At 45.4% G+C, this 21,438-nt stretch overlaps 1 protein-coding gene across 8 annotated transcripts in view; it reads right to left on the bottom strand.

The window, feature by feature from the left end:
• Positions 1 to 21,438, bottom strand: part of LOC129702775 (MAP7 domain-containing protein 2-like) — an 82,850-nt gene that overhangs the window by 43,338 nt on the left and 18,074 nt on the right. For 4 of the 8 annotated variants that reach the window (XM_055644737.1, XM_055644738.1, XM_055644740.1 and 1 more), the window contains 3 exons: positions 10,578 to 10,692; positions 9,544 to 9,639; positions 9,041 to 9,151 (listed from right to left, as the gene is read on the bottom strand). In XM_055644737.1, coding sequence (XP_055500712.1) covers positions 9,041 to 9,151; positions 9,544 to 9,639; positions 10,578 to 10,692 — 322 coding nt within the window. Of the gene's footprint in view, positions 1 to 9,040; positions 9,152 to 9,543; positions 9,640 to 10,577; positions 10,693 to 10,923; positions 11,002 to 21,438 lie in introns of those variants that run through there. The other 4 variants (XM_055644739.1, XM_055644742.1, XM_055644743.1 and 1 more) reach the window with 3 other exon arrangements.

Below are 21,438 nucleotides of genomic sequence, written 5' to 3'. Positions count from 1 at the left end.
CCTACAAATTTAAATCTCAGATGACTTGCCCAGAGCGCAACCTATAGTTGTAACATGAAGCAGATCTGTCAGTGCCTTAATTTTTCTCAGATGTTACAATGATTCAGCATCTCACCAAAAACTCTAACAAACCTTTACATATATATTGTGGAAAGTATTTGACTCGTTGCATCAGGGCCTGGTACAGAAATTCCTGGATACAGGAATGTAAAAGTCTACAGAGAGCGGTGCATTCAGCTGGTCTGTCACGGGCACAGCCCTCCCCACCATCAAAAGCATTTATACGGGGTGTCGCCTCAATAAAACATCATCTATCATCAAAGTTCCCTACCATATGAGTTATATCTTGTTCTCGCTGCTACCTATGTGAGGGAATTACCATTAAGCGATCACATTGAGAGTGACCAAAAGTGGCTGCCCCTGGGACAATATTATCTTCCAAAATGATCCATGTGGAACTCAGTGCATAAGGGGGTCTCCAGCCTGGAAGTGTCCACAATTTCCAGCGAAGTCCTGAATGACCCACAATTGTCCTTTGGCAATTTTTTGTGACATTAAAAAATATAATTTATTGCATGATCACCAAATAATAACCCCAGAATTATGCCACTGAATTTGCAGCCCTACATCTTGTATTAACAAATATCCTCGACTCATTTAGTTTCTGTACATTCAAGTGATAGTGATTCTGCAATTGCTAACACATCCATATAAAAAGGAAAGGGAAACAACCCAGTCTCCTTGGAAAATGTTCTCATGGACCTTCTTTGCTCTACCAATCAGATAAACTCCCTGGCAAGTAATATTCTCCAAGTATCCAAAGACCCATCTTTTAATCAAATGCATTTCAATTGTATAACTGGATAATAGTTTTCAATTGATTTTTCGACTACAGAAAAGTATAAGGCAACATCTGAAATACTACAACTTAAAAGTACGCTTTGGAAAAATAACATTCAACTTTTACATTTGACCTTTTTAAACCTTTGTCATTAACCTGAACAAATTCTTAGATCAATCTGTAAAAAGAATAACAACTGCAAGTGGAAGAAAGATATGCCAGTGGTCAACAAATGGCTGATAATACCATGTCCTATGAGGATGCAGAGCAAGCAGTGAGCTGGCAGACTGGGGAGAATGAAGCAAAGAATGAAAAAGCATGGGACATTGAAGGGCACAAATCAATAAAATCAACAAACTTTCCAATTCTGTTTCATTAAGCAGTAAGTTAATGAGTAAGTTAATGAGAAAGCAATCAATGAATAGTACAAATGAGGGCAGTTAAACAAATGAGGGGAAAAAAACCCGAAACATGTTGGGACGGTGAGCTGCAGAATGCAGCAGTTTATGTGAATCAGATAGACAAGAGAATGCTGGAACTAGCCAGCAGGTCAGGCAGCATCTGTGGAGAGAGAAAGCCAAGTTAACGTTACAAGTGTTTAAGAAGGAACTGCAGATGCTGGAAAATCGAAGGTACACAAAAATGCTGGAGAAACTCAGCGGGTGCAGCAGCATCTATGGAGCGAAGGAAATAGGCAACGTTTCGGGCCGAAACATTGCCTATTTCCTTCGCTCCATTGATGCTGCTCACCCACTGAGTTTCTCCAGCAGTTTTGTGTACCTTTAACATTACAAGTGAATGAAATTGTCCATGTCCAGTAGCAGGACATCTGAGATTTGAATCCAGAGCGCTGCAGTACACCTAGGTTGAAGGTGAGTTGCCATTCTTCAAGGATATCTTAAAATGACATGGAGAAACCGTCTGCTTCCATAGGGCTCTTGAACAATCCCATCAGTCCTGATTTCCCTATAGCCATATCTCTCACAATAACTCCCCTCTGCCTTTAATCAAAGAGGTTAAACTCAAATTTACAGTGGACAACTAACCTACCAATTCACACATCTTTGGGATGTGGCAGGGACTGGAACACCCGAGGGAAACTCATGGCAGACACAAAGTTCGTATGACTGTATGGTAACTCAAATCTCACTGCACCAATTGGTGCATGTGACAATAAATGTAACTTGAACTTGAACTTGAAAATGCTGGAGTAACTCAGCGGGTCAGACAGCATCTCTGGAGAAAAGGAACAGGTGATGTTTCGGGTCGTGACTCTTCTTCAGTCACCCGCTGAGTTACACCAGCTTTTTGTGTCTATCTTCGGTTTAAACCATCATCTATAGTTCCTTCCTACACATCATGAGGAGAAGATGCAAACTCGACAAAGACTGGAGTTTAGAAGGTTGAGGAAGGGACATTGAAACTTACAGAATAATGAAAGGCATAGATTGAGTGGATGTGTAAAGGATGTTTCCACTGGTGGGAGAGTCTAGGACCAGAGGTCATAGCCTCAGAATTAATGGGCGCTCTTTTAGAAAGGAGGTGAGGAGGAACTTCTTTAGTCAAAGGGTAGTTAATCTGTAGAATTTATTGCCACAGAGGGCTGTGGAGGCCAAGTCAGTGGATATTTTTAAGGCAGAGATAGACAAATTCTTGATTAGAATGGGCGTCAAGGGTTATGGGGAGAAAGCAGGCAAAGGGGATTAGGAGGCAGATGTCAGCTATGATTGAATGGTGGAGTGGATTTGATGGGCCGAATGGCCTAATTCTACTCCTATGACTTATGAATTTGATCAGACATCAGGACTGAGCCCAGGTTGCCGGAGGTGAAACAAAAGCTTCAAACACTGTGCCACATGCTGAAACAATGCACAAACCCAAATAGAATGGGAAAGGGACAGAGAACTGAAGTGACTGGCAGACAAAAACTCAGGGCAGTCCTTGCAGACCGAATGGCATTTTGCAAAGCAGTCACCCAATCTGTGGGTGGCTTCTTCACCCACATCAGACCCTAGATATTCCCTCTGTTCTCTTCACCTCCTCCTCTTTGCAACTCAAAACATGCTTGTTTTTCTCATGTGTCCAGTTCTGACAAAAAGTCACAGTTGTTAACTCTGTTTCTCGTTCCTCTCCTGCTGTCTGAACGGCTGAGTGCTTTCAGCATTTTCAGCTTTCATTCCAGGCTCTGTCAGTTTCTACTCCCATCCACGGAACGCTACAGGGAACACACCATGCCATGCTAAAGAGACAAAGAAGGTTGGGCACACAAGAGACTGCAGATGCTGGAGTCTGGAGCCTAAACCAACCTGCCAGAGGAGCCCAGTAGGTCAGGCAGCATCTGTAGATAAACAATTCTCTCTGCAGATGCTGCCTGGTCCATTGAGTTCCAGCAACAGATAAACGGTGTGCTTTTATTCAGAAAGCTGCTAATAAACACTTTAGTCTCAAATAACAAATGTTTCCCACTCTCCTTAATCAGTAAGCCACACATATTTCCTGGGGGAAGGGGGACTATAGTCTCTGTCCCCACAGTCTGTTAGGTTTGATGTCCTTTATGAAAGTGATGCAGGACGCACAATCTTTTCAGCTTTAGGAAGTCCCGTATGTGCACAGAAACAGGCGTCCGGGTCAACTCCTCGCTAACCTAGTTGTCTACCTGAGCTAGTTCCATTTGCCTGCATTTGGCCCATACCCCTCTGAACCATTGTCTTTTAAACGTTGTAATTGTACCTGCCTCTGCAGCTTCCTCTAGTAGTTTATTCCACATACCTACCGCCCTCTGTATGGAAAAATGAGTTCCTCTGATCCTCTAAATCCTTTTCCGCTCACCTTAAACCTATGCCCTCTTTAGACACTTCTCTCCTTGGTAAAAAGACTTTGACCATCTATCTTATCTCTACTCTTCATGATTTTATACACCTCAATAAGGTCACCCCTCAGCCATGTTTACTCTAGGGAAAAAAGGCCCTGCCCATCCAGTCTCTTCTTCTAACTCAAATGTTCCAGTTGCAAGGAGTGCTGACAACCCTGGACTCAGCAGTGGGTTGATAACTTCTACTGCTCACCATGATGATTTTAAAGAGTGCCTCACAATTTAAACAATGTAAATGAATCCCAGTTGGTGCAGGCATCACTCCACACTGAGTGAAAGGTGATGACCAACTGACCATCATGGCTGACCTTTGAGCCTGTGGAAATCCCAACCAACTCCACAGGCCAATGTCCTGGGACTACTCTCATTCACCACCATGAGTGGTCATGTGACCAGCCCTCCCCTTGCCCTCAAATGCTCCTGTCTTGCTGACTGGTATTTTGGACGGACAACTACGTGTATTAGTCCATTTTCGCCCATGTATTAGCCCATGTATCATTTCACTTTCCGCCCCCACCAACATACCCCCTATTTCAACAGGAGCCCTAGACCCTGGGGGGGAGATGCCACTCAACACCTAGACATCTTGATCTCTGGTGGGGCCGGAGCAAGATATTTGAGTTCCCGGTGATGCAGCAGAGACTGGCCTTTGTCAGCGAGTTGGGTGTCGGAAGATTTGCTGCCTCAGACACAAGTGGTGGTACTCTACTGACTGTCCAGCCTCTGGGCAGAGAGATTTTAAACAAAGGTCTGCCACTCCCTTAAAGCCAGTGCACCATTCTGCAGGATTAGCGGAAAATGTACACTGCATAATTTATCTGAGAAGAATGCTAGAATTTCCATCGGTCAGAACTGGATGCAAATGATTCTCAATGCTATTAGTAGAACCCCACAGATTGGATTCTTGGCATGATATAAAACATTAACGACACTACTTACGGTCAATAGCAACATTGCAAATGGATTTGACTCCCCTGGGTTGAGTGACTGATAGCCACTTCCCAAGAAGAATTTGACTGCTTCTCAACAAAGCTCTTAATTCCTGTACTTGGCTGAATGCACATCATGGCCTGGTGTCTTCGCACGGTTTGAGAAGCTTCTGGAAATGCCCATTAGTGAGAAGGTGATGGAAGACGTGAATTTCAAAAATGAATACACTGGCCATGTGGAGAACACAGTAACTAGAGATGAACAGCTCTGACGGAAAAGGAGAAACTGCAAAAACACCCTGATCAGACCATGACAAAATTATATAAAATTAGAGGAAGGCTAATTCTATTAGACATTTAATCTGATTGGATTTCAGCACAACTGAAATATCAGTTGTCAAGTGATCACTGATTTTAATTAATTAACTGAAGTAATTTTGAGTTATTATATATGGATTTGCCTTCATGTTTATATTTATATATAGTAACTATGAAGCAATGCTTTATAGCGATGAATATGTTCAGAACCAGTGTAAACGGTTTATAAAGTAATTATTCCACATTGGACAAATAATTATCAGTCACACGCACACAATTCCCCAGTCCCAATGTTTCTCCCTCCATGTGGGTTGGAGATGGGAGTTGAGGAGAAGTGAATTGGATGGATATTGCCTCAAGTATAAGCCCAATGAACAAAGGCAGAGGTGATGCAAGCAGACAGCATCACCTACAGTTCATCCATCCATTCATATGTAATATCACACCCTTTGTGACTCTTTGAAGAGACATTTTGAGGTTAGTGTAAATAAATCAGTGTAGAAAGTTTTCTTGGATATTGCCAAGAGATAACAATAAATACGGAAGAAAGAAAAAGAAAGCAGCAGCAAACCATTTGTTTCTGTAAACTCTACAATATTCTTTGCCAAGCCATAGTATTTCTAAAATATGGTGAGAACTCTGTAGTCAAGACATGATACCAAAGTATTGCTGCAAAATTGGAAAGCCATTCCCCCATTGTGGGAGGTCGGGAGCCTTGAATGAGAGACACTGGATCTGCTGCCCGTTTCAGAGAAACAGATGGGACAGTCTGTTACGTCCAAGAATGTGAATATCTTAGCCCACGACAAGGCCCACGCTGAATAACCCAGAGGCAGCGGAGATGGTGGGCCTTCACCTCGAGCCACGGGCAGTGTCAGAGAGTTCTGTAAGGGGATGTAGCCCAGAAATTGGCCCTTCAGCCCTGGAGTCTGTGCTGACCATCAACCCACCCATTTGGATGCAACTGCCGATGACAAGAGCAGAGTTGGGTAAATAGAAAACAAATTATCACAGCAACAATGGTCAATTGGTGAACCAGGCTCCCAAGGAAGATCAAGTCCAGGTCAATCATGTCAACTTGCCTTTCCCCCCCATCAACTCCATATATACTTCACAATGCTTCAGGAAAGCATCCAAAACTATCAAGGACCTGGTCACCCTGGTCTTTATCACTTCTTCCCTCTCCCATGAGGCATAAGGTATAAAAGCTTGAACGTACAACCAGGTTCAGGAACAACTTCCTCATCACTGCTATCGCACTCTTATACTGACTTCCCATATGTCAAGAATAAATTCCTGATCCTCCAAACTGCCCCAATGGGGCCCTTGCATTTTCTTTCTTCTGCGCTTTCACTGTAGATATAACAATTTCTTTTCCATGCACTAGGTGTTGCAGCTCTGTATGACTTGACTGCATTCTTGTTTGGTATGATTTGACTGGAGAGCACACTAACAAAATCTTTCACTGTACCTTGGAACACGCGACAATAATAAACCAATACTAAAATGGTAGAAACAGACCAAGAATGGATGCTTTATGGATCAATGGCTAAAAAAATACAATTAGAAACATTGAACATAATTGCCCCGTCTGGTGCTCTGTCGGGGGTAAGGCTGCACCTTTGCCCAAGCTTTGGGGGTGGCCAGTTACATCAGCCCCGTCGCTTTGTTATATCCTATCTCTATCAGCATCAGATCCATTCAAAGGTTAATTGCCCGAGTGAGCTCATTGTTTACAAGAGAAAGCAGCAGAGTTCCCTTTCAAATGTTCCCCTTAGCACATTCCCTTTAGTATTATGAACACAAAATGCTGAAGTAACTCAGCAGAACAGGCAGCATCTCTGGAGAGAAGGAATGGGTGACATTTCGGGTTGAGACCTGGGTGTGCTTGTGCATCAGTCACCGAAAGTAAGCATGCAGTGAAGAAAGCTAATGGCATTGCTTCATTGCGAGAGGATTTGCATTTAGGAGCAAGGAGGTCCTACTGCAGTTGTACAGGGTCCTGGTGAGACCGCACCTGGAGTATTGTGTGCAGTTTTGGTCTCCTAATTTAAGGAAGGACATTATTGCTATTGAGGGAGTGCAGCGTAGGTTCACCAGGTTAATTCCGGGGATGGCGGGACTGACATATGATGAAAGATTGGGTCGATTGGGCTTGTATTCGCTGGAATTTACAAGGATGAGAGGGAATCTTATAGAAACATATAAAATTCTGAAAGGGTACCCAAAAATTCTGGAGAAACTCAGCGGGTGCAGCAGCATCTAATGAGCGAAGAAAATAGGCAAAGTTTCGAGCCGAAACCCCTCTTCAGACTGAAGAAGGGTTTCGGCCCGAAACGTTGCCTATTTCCTTAGCTCCATAGATGCTGCTGCACCCGCTGAGTTTCTCCAGCATTTTTGTGTACCTTCGGTTTTCCAGCATCTGCAGTTCCTTCTTAAACAAAATTCTGAGAGGATTGGACAAGGTAGATGCAGGAAAAATGGCCCCAGTGCTGGGGGAGTCCAGAACCAGGGGTCACAGTTTAAGAATAAGGGGTAGGCCATTTAGGACTGAGATGAGGACAAAATGTTCACCCAGAGAGTTGTGAATCTGTGGAATTCTCTACCACAGAAGGCAGTGGAGGCCAATTTACTGGATGTTTTCAAGAGAGAGTTAGATTTAGCTCTTAGGGTTAAGGGAATCAAGGGATATGGGGAAAAAGCCAGAAAGGGTTATGATTTTGGATGATCAACCATGATCATATTGAATGGCGGTGCTGGCTCGAAGGGCCGAATGGTCTACTCCTGCACCTATTTTCTATTTATTAATGGTTTTATGAGACCCTTCAGACTATAATACCACTTGTCTGGCAAGTGCCTCAGACTGAGGTAAAAGTGCCACATACTATTTGATTTTGGCATCTCGCTTCAACCTGACTCAGCCAAGGGGACAAGTGACTACAGTCTGCAGAATTCCGTATTACAGCTGCAGAGAAAATGCAGATAAAGTAGCGCAAGGGCCACAATAATGTAAATTGGTAGTTTGGCAATTCACTTCTTAGCATACGATGGGTCTTTTTAAGTCTGATAACAGTGGGGAGATGCTGTTCTTGAATCTGGTGGTGCATGCTTTCAAGCTTTTGTAACCTCTGCCAGACGGGGCAGGGGCGGGGAGAGGACAGAATGACTAGGGTGTGAATGGTCCTTTTTCCGAGGAGCAGAGAAGGCAGAGGGAGGACAATTAATTTGACATTCTTTAATTAAACATTACACAATAACACCAGCTAAACCTCACCAAGACCCACTTTCATTCTATATTCCAGGCTTACACTCCCTCAATGGACTAGGGATTATGTATTGTACACAAGGACGCATCAGGCAATTGGCGTTTTGAAACAGGAGTGCATTAAGCAACCACTTCCAAATATTAATCACTTTTGATTTTGCTTCACTGCATCCTGGTCATCAGTAAAATATCCTATTGATGATCCTTCACCAAGAGCACCGTGAACAACAGACTAAACCCTCCAGTGGCTGATGATTGACATCATCTGGTCTTTCTGTGAGAATCTAGTCAGTCCAAGTTATGACTTGGACTCGCTGCCTAAACATGAGAAGTCACCACTTAAGATGGAAAGGAGATAATTATTTTGTTCCCTCAGAGGGCCTTGATAAGCAACAGTGAAAGGGGGGGGCAGTTTACGTAGAGAAGCAGAGTTGGGGTAAAATCCAATCAGCCATGATCTTGAAAATGATGGGGCAGGCTGAAGGTTTGCAATTACTCAACTCCTATCCCTCATTCATATGCTGCGCATTTTATTAGTATGATGAGGTGTGGCACCACCCCATGATCACTATTGGGCCTGCTATCTGTTTCAATAGGAACAAAAGTTATCCAAAGCAGAAGACATTTCGCAATATTCATAGCGCATTGCAGAGATTGCATTAAAACTCAAACCAGAGCAAAAACCCATCTCCTGCGGCAGGAATGCAGCCGTGCCCGTGTGCTGAGACTAGTAAGAGGATGAAGGGAAGAGTGGCAAACCCAGGGAAGCAGACTGCACAGGGACCACATACGACACCAGGAACATGACCACTTGCCTCTTTCAGGGGAGCCTGGGGATGCTGCAGCAGAGGAGGGCGACAGCTTGTGGACCGGTGACTCCATTTGTTTGGGAAGGTCCGCAACATAAGCTGAAAGCCTGTCAGCCGCTGCAAGGAGAGAAGTAGCAAGGATATTTCCATTTACATCGGCTCCACTTAAACCTTTGCTTTGATACAAAAAAAACCCCAGGACACCGGAAATCTTCTCCCCCAAAAATAACATTTCTACATTGCAAAGACATGCATGCGAATAGTCTGACAACATAGAGTTTTACCGGCATCAAGAAAAGTAGATTGTCTACCAAAAAATATCCTCACCATGCTTACCGATTACTGAGAAAAGAAAAACATACACGGTGCTCAAAAGAAAAACAAGTGGTAACAATGTGGACAGCAAAGACTACCAGAGTAGGGGTGGGAATACAGTGGGTTAGACAAGTGGGCCACACACTGAAAATATTTTAAAAGACAGTAAGGTAAAGAGTAACTTTCCAAAATACCAGCATTAGCAGCAGCAGCATCAATGACCACAGGCTCTGGAGGATAGGTGTTGGCTGCTAGATCTATAGGAGGGGGTGGGGTATTTTCTGATTCACCTACACGACACAGAATTGAAATAAAATAAATCGAGGAACAGAATTAGTGCTTACAGGAAATAATACTTTGAGACATCGTATGACAAATAAATGAAGGCCCTGCCACAATACCAGGATTATTTGTAGTATGTTATCTCAGAGCTGGTCCACATCTTGTATATAATTCACCAAATGTTCCTTTATGCCTCAGCAATGTAAGGTTTATTTACCGGCCATTGTATTTCCTAGTAATACTGAGGAGCGGTCCGGGGGAAATTGATCCCTCTCGGTACGGGAAATACTGCAGAGGGAATTGCACCAATCGTCTGGGCTTCACAGTCTGTCTGGGCTGACAATTATAAGCTTAAAAAAGTGCCAAGTTCCGAGTTCAAGGTAAGCAAGTACATAAGATATTTTCTTCTACACTATTCTGGCATAGTTTAATGTCAGAGATTAAATGTTTCGGAAAGACAATCCTTGTAGATAGCAGAATTAAGAACAAAAAATCATATTGCTGTAAAGACCATTTTGAAAGAAAGATCACTGAAGATCTGAAGAACCGCTTTAATGTATCTGGCCCATAAAACCAAATGTAATGTGGTCACTTAATTAGACTTCACTTAATTAGCTTCCTATATTTAGATATCCCTTCACTAATTTTTATCTGACTGCCTGAAACAGATACAAGTTTTTGCTACAGATTGCAGAAATGAGCTGAATGTTATTGCCGAGCAAAGACAAGAAATCCACAAGAAAATAAGCCGGATGGAGAGAGAGGAGAGGGGCGAGGTCCCTCTTTCATGAAATCAATCAGCTTGCTTTGCTAACTGAAATCAGCTGCTGCATTCTACGGAGGAATGGCTGATGTGGCTGATGAGAACACAGAACTGCTCTCAGCCGAGCTGCACAGTTTTCTGTTGTTTTAGAACCTGCAATGCAGTCAGTGTTCTTTAACTCACCATCTCCGGTTCCAGTCCCCGTGGATGCTGTTCCTCCCCACGACCACCTCTTCTGTCGCTGTTCTAACTGCTGGTTACGTTCTAAAGTGCGACGCATCATGGCTTCGTGACGCTCCTAGCATTGAATGAACAGACGAACAACAACACCATCATCTCCAGCATCAGTGGATTCACAATGCACTTTCACAATGTGCACACCGGTAATCAGCCCTGTTAGACTACAACAAAAATCAGGACTCGCTGCTGTTGGAAAATCCTTGTGTAAAATAACAACCTAATGCATTCAATTAGTAAAAGCTAGATAGCTTACAGAATTCTCAGCATAAAACAAGCAGCAAAAACATACCAGTGTAAACCTCCCGATAATGTCACCATACTCAAGAGTAGGACCTGGGTACAGGATGCTGAACTATGCAAATAGCACTTTACATCATCAGCAGCACCTGCTCTCATAGGTTTGAACATCATTGGAGATTCTATCTGCATCTGCCCATGAATAATGATCCAAGAAGCAGTAACCGCAGGGCGATGGGAAGAACTTAGTGCAGGGGATCAATAGCTGAATCACTGACTGAAATTCTTAGCATAAATGCTAGCCAAACAGCCCAGACTATGAACATTTAGGACAGACAATGGCACTGCACCGTCATGCAGGCTGACTGCATTTGTAATAAATTCCATTTTCCGATGAAAATGAACATAAATATTTATATTATTGACGTAAACATAAAAAATTGAATAGTACTAAACTATTCATCATCTTATATAAAAGTTTATATAAAAGTTTAAATAAAAGCAAATCCTTGAGGATCTGAAGGTGATTTGTTCCTACTGTGGGCAATACCGAGTGTAAGGGTTGTGACTGATTTGCACAGAGGTAGGGTGTGTGCTAATGTTGTGCAAGAGGTGTCGCACCTAGAGTAAGTTCACACCGTGAGGTAGGATTCATGCACTGAATGTAATCTTCATGACTGGATACGGCACAAGACTCCAAATGAATGTTGGTCGAGTGAGAAAGCAGGCACTATTCATGGAGCAGGTTATAAAGTCATGTGATAGGAGCAGAAATAGGCCATTTGGCCCATCGCGTCTATTCCACCATTCAATCATGGCTAATCTATCCTTCCCTCCTAACCCCATTCTCCTGCCTTCTGCCCATAACCCCTGACACACGTACTAATCAAGGATCTATCTTGCCGGGTTAATTGCCGGGATGGCGGGACTGACATATGATGAAAGAATGGGTCAACTGGTCTTATATTCACTGGAATTTAGAAGGATGAGAGGGAATCTTACAGAAACATATAAGATTCATAAAGGATTGGACAGGCTAGACACAGGAAAAATGTTCCCGATGTTGGGGGAGTCCAGAACCAGGTCTCACAGTTTAAGAAAAACGGGTAGGCCATTTAGGACTGAGATGAGGTGAAACTTTTCCTCCCAGAGAGTTGTGAATCTGTGGAATTCTCCGCCGCAGAAGGCAGTGGAGGCCAATTCACTGGATGTTTTTATGAGAGTTAGATTTAGCTCTTAGGGCTAAAGGAATCATGGGATATGGGGAAAAAGCAAGAACAGGGTACCGATTTCGGATGATCAGCCATGATTATATTGAATGGCTCGAAGGGCCAAATGGCCTACTTCTGCACCTGTTTTCTATGTTTCTATGTGTCTCTGCTTTAAAAATACACATTGACTTGGCCTCCACAGCCTGCTGTGGCAAAGAATATCACAGATTCAACACCCTCTGACTAAAGAAATTCCACCTCATCTCCTTCCTAAAGGAACATCCTTTAATTCTGAGGTTATGACCTCTAGTCGTAGACTCTCCCACTAGTGGAAACACATCCACTCTATCCAAGCCTTTCACTATTCGGTACATTTGAATGAAGTCCCTCCTCATTCTTCTAAACTCCAGCGAGTACAGGCCTAGTGCCGTCAAACGCTCATCATATGTTAATGCACTCATTCCTGGGATCATTCTTGTAAATCTCCTCTGGACTCTTTTCAGAGCCAGCACATCCTTCCTCAGATATGGTGCCCAAAATTGCTCACAAAATTCCGAATGCAGCCTGACCAGCACCTTATAGAGCCTCAGCATTACATCCCTGTTTTTGTATTTTAGCCCTCTTGAAATAAATGCTAGCATTGCGTTTGCTTTCCTTACCACCGGTTCGACTTTCAGAATATCATTTTGGGAATCCTGCACCAGCATTCCAAAGAGTCATTGCAGGACACAGCTCGCTGGTTCACCAGGATAAAGCAGCCTTCCCTAGTGCACCCATCTTGACATATGGTCTTGACCAGGAGTCTTTAAGTTTAGATTTATTATTGTCACGTGTCCAGAGGTACAGTGAAAAATTTTGTTTTGGGTGCTATCTAAACACATCGGATATAACAAGCATATATGCGATCAAGCCAAACTCAAGTACAATAGATGGAGCACAGGGCAAGACACAGAGTGCAAAATATAGTTCTCAGCATTGTAACGTATCAGTTTCAGAGACAAAGTCCAATGTCCACAATGGGGTAGAGGTGAATCATCCCTTCACCTCCACAGATGCTGCCTGACCTGTTGAGGTCCTCCAACAGTTTTATTTATTTTTCTCCCGATTCCAGTCTCTTGTGTCTCCGCCCTAAACATCTACTCCCTCCTCTTCTCACAAACCATGGTTGGAGTAGGCACCGTCTATGGAAGGTATTGCAGCAATTTATCAAGACATCTACACTGGCATCACCCACATCTGTGTCCTTTACCCCTGAGAAGGACATGGGTGTCAGGTACTCAGGAGAGGCATGGGTGCCAGCAGGGTATCTGGATTGAACACAGCTTCACTGTCCCCGGGAGCACCTGAACACACCAACCCTAGCGCTCAAAGATAGCAGCTCACCACCAGGTTGTCAAGAGCATGTAGGGAGGGTAACAAACACACAGACCTTACCAAGGACCTCCACAACTTGCACAACACCTACCTCCCCTTGTTTCCTCCCAAGAGACACTATTACACGGTCTCCCTTCTCCCACTTCTCCAATCCTGAGCCCTCAGCATTTACCTTCCCTGCTCAAGTCCTCAGCTCTCCATTGACTGCACTCAGGACCCCCCTGCCCACCCTTACACAACACCCCTCCAAATATGTAGCCGAACCAGACTACTCCAACTCCTGACCCTGTGCTCCACAGCAACAAGTCACTCTCTGTGCCTGTGCTCTGGGCAAGCACACTCAGCTTCTTCCGGCAGAAACCTCTGGAAGGCGTCCACTGCCAGCAATTGGGAAGCTGCGTTCCAGCGCTGCTAGAGCACATCCCACATATCGAGCAGCATCTGCACCAGCATCACCCACACCCTCTACCCCTGAGAAGTACATGGGTGCCAGGTACGCAGGAGAGGGACAGTCTAACTTCACTGTCACCGGGAGCACCTGCACACAACAATAGCAACAGATGTGCTTGACAACCTAGCCACCAACGTCACTGAACTCAGCCACAGCAGCAGGGGGGGCAGGCACCACACACATTACATCGCTCCACCCCCAGGTCTGGGGTCTGCTCTTTTAGGAATAACAAGCTGGGGATGGCTGTTTCTGCGTTCCAATGTTGCTGCATTTGTCGGCATAGTTCAGTGACAGCAAGGATGCATGGTGTCCTTCCACTGTCGGGGGAGAGGGGGGGGGGGCATGGTTGCCATGGTTTGAGAAGCAGATGGAGAATGGGTCTGAATAGGCTAGTAGGGGATAAGGTTTCACTGTCAGCAGTGAAGAAGCACTTAGCTTTCCCTTCAGGGCCTGTGTGTTAAGAGAACCGTAGGGACACTACTTGAGTGCCTGCTTTTACTTGGCTGGTTAGAATTCGAAACACAAATGATCACAAAAAATGCATTCTTCCTCAGCAAAAATAATACATTACATCCTTTTATGTTTTCTGTTGACACATTCAGCCCAGCAAGTCTGTGCTAGCCCTCACATTGGTTCCATTATCCCACCTATTCCTGTAACTTGTTACCTTTCACAGGCCAATCAACACATGACACAGTGGGTAGAGCTGCTACCTTGCAGCGCCAGAGACCAGGGTTCGATCCTGACCTCGGGTGCTGTCTGTGTGGAGCCTGCATCCCCCCCCCCCCCCCCCCCCCCCCCCCCCCCCCACCAAGGTTTCCGTGCGGTTTCCAGAGGTTACCGGAGGTTTTTGTCAGTCTCCCTACCTGCTTCCACTACCTGCAACCACCTGCAACCTCCGGGAACCGCACGGAAACCTTGGGTGGGGCGCAAAGTCTCCAGAGGTTTCCGTTCAGGTTTCCTAAGTGGGACAGAGGCATAAGTGTACAGTCGTGCACGATGGTTGTTGTGGACAGCGTGAACACAAGAAGATGTGCTACATCTCCCCAATGACCTGCTCCTCCTGCCTCTACCCACAACAATTTTCAGAGGCCAATCAACCTCCCAATCCACACATCTCTGGGACCCGTTAAGGTTCCACCTGTCCTCGCACCACTTCTTATATCCTAATGACACAAACGTTTGCCACTCAGCCCATTGAATCTATGCCAGCTCTCAGAGCAATCCACCAACCCATTTCTCTCTAAGGCAGTAATTATTTTACAAAATTTGAGACTGAACTCCACAAGGAAATATGCAAGGGAAGATAATCTTCATTAAATAATCAGGTTTCAAGGAGTGTTTTAATGTGATCTTCAATAAAGAATAAAGCCCCTGTCCCATTTGGGCGACCTCCACAGCAACCTCTGGCGACCTTGCCCGTGACCCATAGTCGCGGGAAGGTCGCCACGAGGTCGTAGGAGGATTTTGTCACTCTCCTTCATGGTCGAAAGTGGTCTCCGCGTAGTCGAGGCTTCAGCGAGGTCGTGGCGTAGTTGAGGCTTCAGCGAGGTCGTGGCGTATTTTTCAAGATGTTAAAATTTGACCGCGACTAAAATTAGGCTGCCGTGGGAAAAATCGATATATATTAGTCGTAGGTCTAGTCAAGGTCGGTCGTAGTACGTCGTGATGCTAGTCGTAGGTACTCTAAGGTGGTCGAAGGCAATAGCTCCAGGGTGAAAAAAAAGTCAGTAGGAAAAAAAGGTTATTTAAACAGCAGCACGTCACCTCTGTCACCCCAGGGCATGTTCATTCACAGCTGGAGAGTTTTTTGGAGAGGAGACTTGTGTTTTGGAGATGGCACCAAAAAGGCAGCAGCGCAGGGGGAGGGCACAACCTGCCATGCAGGCGTTGCCCACCCAGGAGGAGGAGTGGCAGGAGGTGATGTCACAGGAGGTGATAGTGCAGGAGGAGGTAGCCTTGCATGAGGGACCCCTGGAGGAGGAAACCAGGGTGGTAGTATATGTCCCCACCACCACCCCATCCTTCACTGCCTCATTTGAAGGCAGCAAAGCAGCCCTTTCTCCTGTGTCTGACACAGCATCAGAGGCAGATGCCCCATTAGTGGTGAGGGAGGGCTGGAGGAAGGTTATGCCCTACACCTTCACCAGGCAGCAGGAGGGGGACTTTGAGGAATGGTTCCAGCAAAATGCCATCCTGTACGAAAAGGAAAATGAGGGGTACAGGGACAGAGACAAGAATGGCATGCTTGCCATCCACTGCCCCACATGTGTGCTTAAAGTTCCATCTTTTGTCAAAGCCCAGCGCCACTCTCTTCCACTCATCTGGTGTACTGGGCAAGTCCATCACATCATCTAAATTCACCCATTGAGACCTTTTCTTGTGCTTCCTCTTCACCCTTGCTCTTCCCCTTCTTCAGACTGAGAGTCGGAGGAGAGGAAGTCTAGACGTATAGACGTTGTGGGAACTGTCAGAGTGAAGCCCAACTCAAATTGGAGGAACAGCACCTCATTGTTTGCTTGGACAGTTTATAACACAGCGGTAAGAGAATTAATTTCCCTAACTTCAAGAACCCTTGCTCTCCCTCTTTCTCCGTCCCTTTCCCACCCTAGTTCTCTGACTAGCTTTACTGTCCTTCTGGTTACTTTTACTGATTGTATGCCTCCTTGTCACCTTCCCTTCAGCTGACAATGAACCATGGGCACGGGCATGGGCCCCAGCTATGCCTGCCTCTTTGTAGGGTACGTCGAACAATCCTTGGCCCTGCCAGGGCCCTATCCCCAAACTCTACCTCCACTACATTGACGACTGCATTGGTGCTACCTCCTGCACCCATGCAGAACTCACTGACTTCATCCATTTCACCACCAACTTCCATCCGGCACTAAAAATTCACCTGGACCATTTCCGACATTTCCCTACCGTTTCTAGACCTCACTATCTCCATCGCAGGTAACAGACTGCTGACCGACATCTACTACAAACCCACTGACTCCCATGGCTATCTGGACTACACTTCTTCCCACCCTGCTTCCTGTAAGGACCATCCGCTACTCCCAATTCCTCCGTCTTCGCCGCATCTGCACACAGGATGAGGTGTTCCAAACCAGGGCATCGGAGATGTCCTCATTCTTTAGGGAATAGGAGTTCCCCTCTTCGACTATAGATGAGGCTCTCACCAGGGTCTCCTCTATATCCTATAGCTCCTCTCTCACCTCCCATCCCCCCCACTCGTAACAAGGACAGAGTCCCCCTTGTCCTCACCTTCCACACTTCCAGCTGTCACCTACAACAGATAATCCTCCGACATTTTCGCCACCTCCAACGGGATCCCACCACTGGCCACATCTTCCCATCTCTTCCCCTTTCTGCTCTCCGCAGAAACCGCTCCCTCCTCCCTGGTCAATTTGCCCCTTCCCACCAAAACCACCACCTCTCCTGGTACTTTCCCTGGGAACTGCAGGAAATGCTACACTTGGCGCTTTACCTCCCCCCTTGGCTCCATCCAAGGACCCAAACAGTCTTTCCAGGTGCGGCAGAGGTTCACCTCCTCCAACCTGGTATGAGTGCAGGCAAATGGTATGAGTGCAGGCAGGTGGGACTAAGGGAAAAAAGTTGTTCGGCACGGACTTGTAGGGCCGAGATGGCCGGTTTCCGTGCTGTAATTGTTATATGGTTATATGGTTATAACCTCATCTATTGCATCCACTGTTCTAGGTGTCAACTGCTCTACATCGGTGAGACCAAGCATAGGCTTGGCGATCGCTTCGCCCAACACCTCCGCTCAGTTTGCATTAACCAACCTGATCTCCCGGTGGCTCAGCACTTCAACTCCCCCTCCCATTCCAAATCCGACCTTTCTGTCCTGGGCCTCCTCCATGGCCAGAGTGAGGCCCACCACAAATTAGAGGAGCAGCACCTCATATTTCGCTTGGGTAGTTTACACCCCAGCGGTATGACCATTGACTTTTCCAATTTCAGGTAGTCCTTGCTATCTCCCTCCGTCCCCTCCCCTTCCCAGCTCTCCCACACCCTACTGTCTCCGCCTCTTCCTTTCTTCTTCTCTGAAGAAGGGTCTCGACCCGAAACGTCACCTATTCCTTCGCTCCATAGATGCTGCATCACCCGCTGAGTTTTTCCAGCATTTTGGTCTACATTCTACATTTCCTTATCATCGTCTGCTTTGATTTGTCGTTTTCACACCTTCCATTTCTCGCAACTCCCTCTCACCTGACTTTCAGACTGAAGAAGGGTCTTGACCCAAAACGTCACCTATTACTTTTCTCCAGAGATGCTGTCTGGCCCACTGAGTTACTTCAGCTTTTTGTGTCTATCTTCTGTTTAAACCAGCATCTGCAGTTCCTTCCTACACATTGAAAATTCTTAAGGGGTTGGACAGGCTAGATGCAGGAAGATTATTCCCGATGTAGGGGAAGTCCAGAACTAGGGGTCACAGTTTAAGGATAAGAGGGAGGTCTTTTAGGACCGAGATGAGAAAATCATTTTTTACACAGAGAGTGGTGAATCTGTGGATTTCTCTGCCACAGAAGGTAGTTGAGGCCAGTTTATTGGCTATATTTAAGAGGGAGTTAGATGTGGCCCTTGTGGCTAAAGGGGTCAGGGGGTATGGAGAGAAGGCAGGGATGGGATACTGAGTTGGATGATCAGCCATGATCATATCGAATGGCGGTGCAGGCTTGAAGGGCCGAATGGCCTACTCCTGCACCTATTTATGTTTCTATGTTTCTATAACGAGGGTGGTGGTTTATGGAACCAGCTGCCAGTTGAAGTTGTTCAGGCAAGTACAATAACATTATTTAAAATACATTTAAATACGACATGGACAGGTACATGTATAGGATAGTTTTAGAGGGATATGGGCAAAATGCAAGTGAATGGAACTCAGCTGGTGGGGCATCTTGGTTGCTTGGACAACTTGGACCGAAGGGCCCTTTCATGTGTTGTACAACGCTATGTCTATACATAAAACAGCAGCTGCTTGCTGACTGGTGTAGATATTGGGGGTAAAGCAACTGAATAGCAGGGCAACAAAGTCAGCATATTCTTGAAATAGAAAATCCTTTCCCTCTGCTCTCCAACAGCAACCCATAACAGCACTTCCAGTACTGTAGTCAATTTAGTTGTGTAATATTCTTCAGCCGCGGGTTGCCATAGTACTGCTTTACCAGCAGGGAGAATCTGGAGGAGTAAAAGAAAGGTGGCTGCACTCAGCTGAACAACACACATCTCCCGCTCGCTACATTACTGGAACCGATTCTAGAACTCTGCACCCAAAGCACTGCACTTGGGTTTATACAGTAGCAAATATGAAGGTCTTTGCATGCAGTCTGAGCATTCACACCTACAGAGCAAATAGTAGGAAGACAGGAACTAGAATAAGATATCCCCTTCTCCTTTGCATCTGCCCACCTTAAGTAGATTTCAATTGCTTTCAAGCACTGTCCCATTTAAGGTGGGCTGGTGTGAAATATAGAAATATAACAGCCCAATTTGGCACAAAAGTAATGCAGTAAATTATCACGCAGTTTATATTAGGTTGACGGAAAGATAAGTACTGTGCAGGGTGGCGATAACTAATGAACTATTCCTCAAAAACGATGCTGTGAAATCCTCCGCAATGGTCTGGCACGTTGGAGAGTCCTCTGCCCGACATCTCATACAGAGATGCCAAACATTAGAAGATAGACACAAAATACTGGAGTAATCTCTGGAGAAGGAATGGGTGAAGTTTCGGGTCAAGACCCTTCTTCAGTCAGAGATGCTGCCTGTCCTGTTGAGTTACTCCAACATTTTGTGTCTATCTTCGATTTAAACCAGCATCTGCAGTTCTGTCAAACATTAGATATCAGAATCCTCCCAGTCATATGAAGGCAGGCACAGTTCAGTCTCCAGGGAGAACATTGCCTCAGCATCTAGGGCGTTCTAACTGGTAGAGCTGAGCATCATCCTCACTAAAAAATAAATTTAACAATACCTTAAACGTGACAGATTTCATGCGTTAGAAAAAAATTCTTGGCCGACCAAGTGCTGACATAAATGAAGCAGCTGTATTGTAGCAGGCCTACCGTACACACACACACTGTAATGCTGCTGAGCAGCACAAGCACGGAAAATTGACAAACTTCCCTGCCTGAGGCAGTGGCTTTGGAAAACAATCATAAACAGCAATGTACGTTATTTTCTGTCTTCATGACTCATTTGTCATTCTCATGGGTTTATTACTTCACATTTCATTTCATCGATTTCTGGAAAAAGCAAGTCACTGTGTTTAATAAGCTGGTAATTGTCTAAATATGACTTTGCAGTGATGCTGGAGCAGTTCAGTCACAGCCCCCTTCACTGCAACTGCTGGCTTGCTTCAGCATTAAGTAATTGCATGGTGTGATTACTCAGAAAATTCAGCAGTAATCTGTCAACCACTGCACATCTTTGAAAGATGGAGACACAAGACACTGCAGATGCTCAGACCTAGAGCAAAAAAACAAACTGCTGGAGGAACTCAGCGGGTCAGGCAGCATCTATGGAAGGAAATGCTCGAGATGAAGTGTCCCAACTCAAAATGTGGTCTGCCCATTTCTCTCCGCAGAGCCGCACAGTGGTGTAGTTGGCAGAGTTGTAAGCATCATGGCACCAAAGCTGCAGGCTCGATTCTAACTTTGGGTGTCGTCTATGTGGAGTTTACAGGTTCTCCCTGTGACCGCATGGGTTTCCTGCAAGGTGCTCCAGTTTCCTCCAATATCCCAAAGGTGTGGGCCTGTAGTCAATTGGACTCTGTAATTTGCCCCTAGTGTGTAGTTTGAGAAAGGGGGGGGTCGATTGCTGCCTTACAGCACCAGAGACCTGGGTTTGATACTGATTAGAGGTGCTTGTCTGTATGGAGTGTTTGCGTACTCCCTGTGACCTGCGTGGGTTTTGGGGGATTTTGGGGTCCATGTCCAAAGCTTCCTGAAAGTGGTAACATAAATAGAGTGGTAAAGAAGGCATGCGGCATGCTTGGGGAGTTGAATATAGAAATCGGGAAGCCATGTTACTGCTCTATAAAACTTTGATCAGGCTAAATATGGAGTATTGTGCGGAGTTCTGGTCACTCCACAGGAAGGATGTAGTGATTTTGGACAGGCTGACACAATAAAGCAGAATAAAGCCATTCAGCATATCAATCATGGCTGATCTATTTGTCCCTCTCAACCCCATTCTCCTGCCCTCCCCCTAACCTTTGCAGCCCTTCCTGATCAAGAACCACTGCTTTAAATCAATCTCTACCCAATATCTTGTCTTCCGCTGCCCTCTGTGGCAATGAATTGATTCAGCATCCTATGGCTAAAGAAATTCCTACTCCTCTCCATTCTATAGATACATAATTGTATTTGGAGGCTGTGCCTTCTGGTTCTAGACTTTCCCATTCTTGGAAGCATCGTTTTCACATCCACTATATCTGGGCCTTTCATCATCTGGTAAGTTTCAATGAGATCCCCCTCATCTTTCTAAACTCCAGCGAGTATAGGCCCAG

The sequence above is a fragment of the Leucoraja erinacea genome, chromosome 13, assembly GCF_028641065.1.
Source record: "Leucoraja erinacea ecotype New England chromosome 13, Leri_hhj_1, whole genome shotgun sequence".
NCBI lineage: Eukaryota > Metazoa > Chordata > Chondrichthyes > Rajiformes > Rajidae > Leucoraja > Leucoraja erinaceus.
This window is presented reverse-complemented; position numbering and strand designations above follow the sequence as displayed.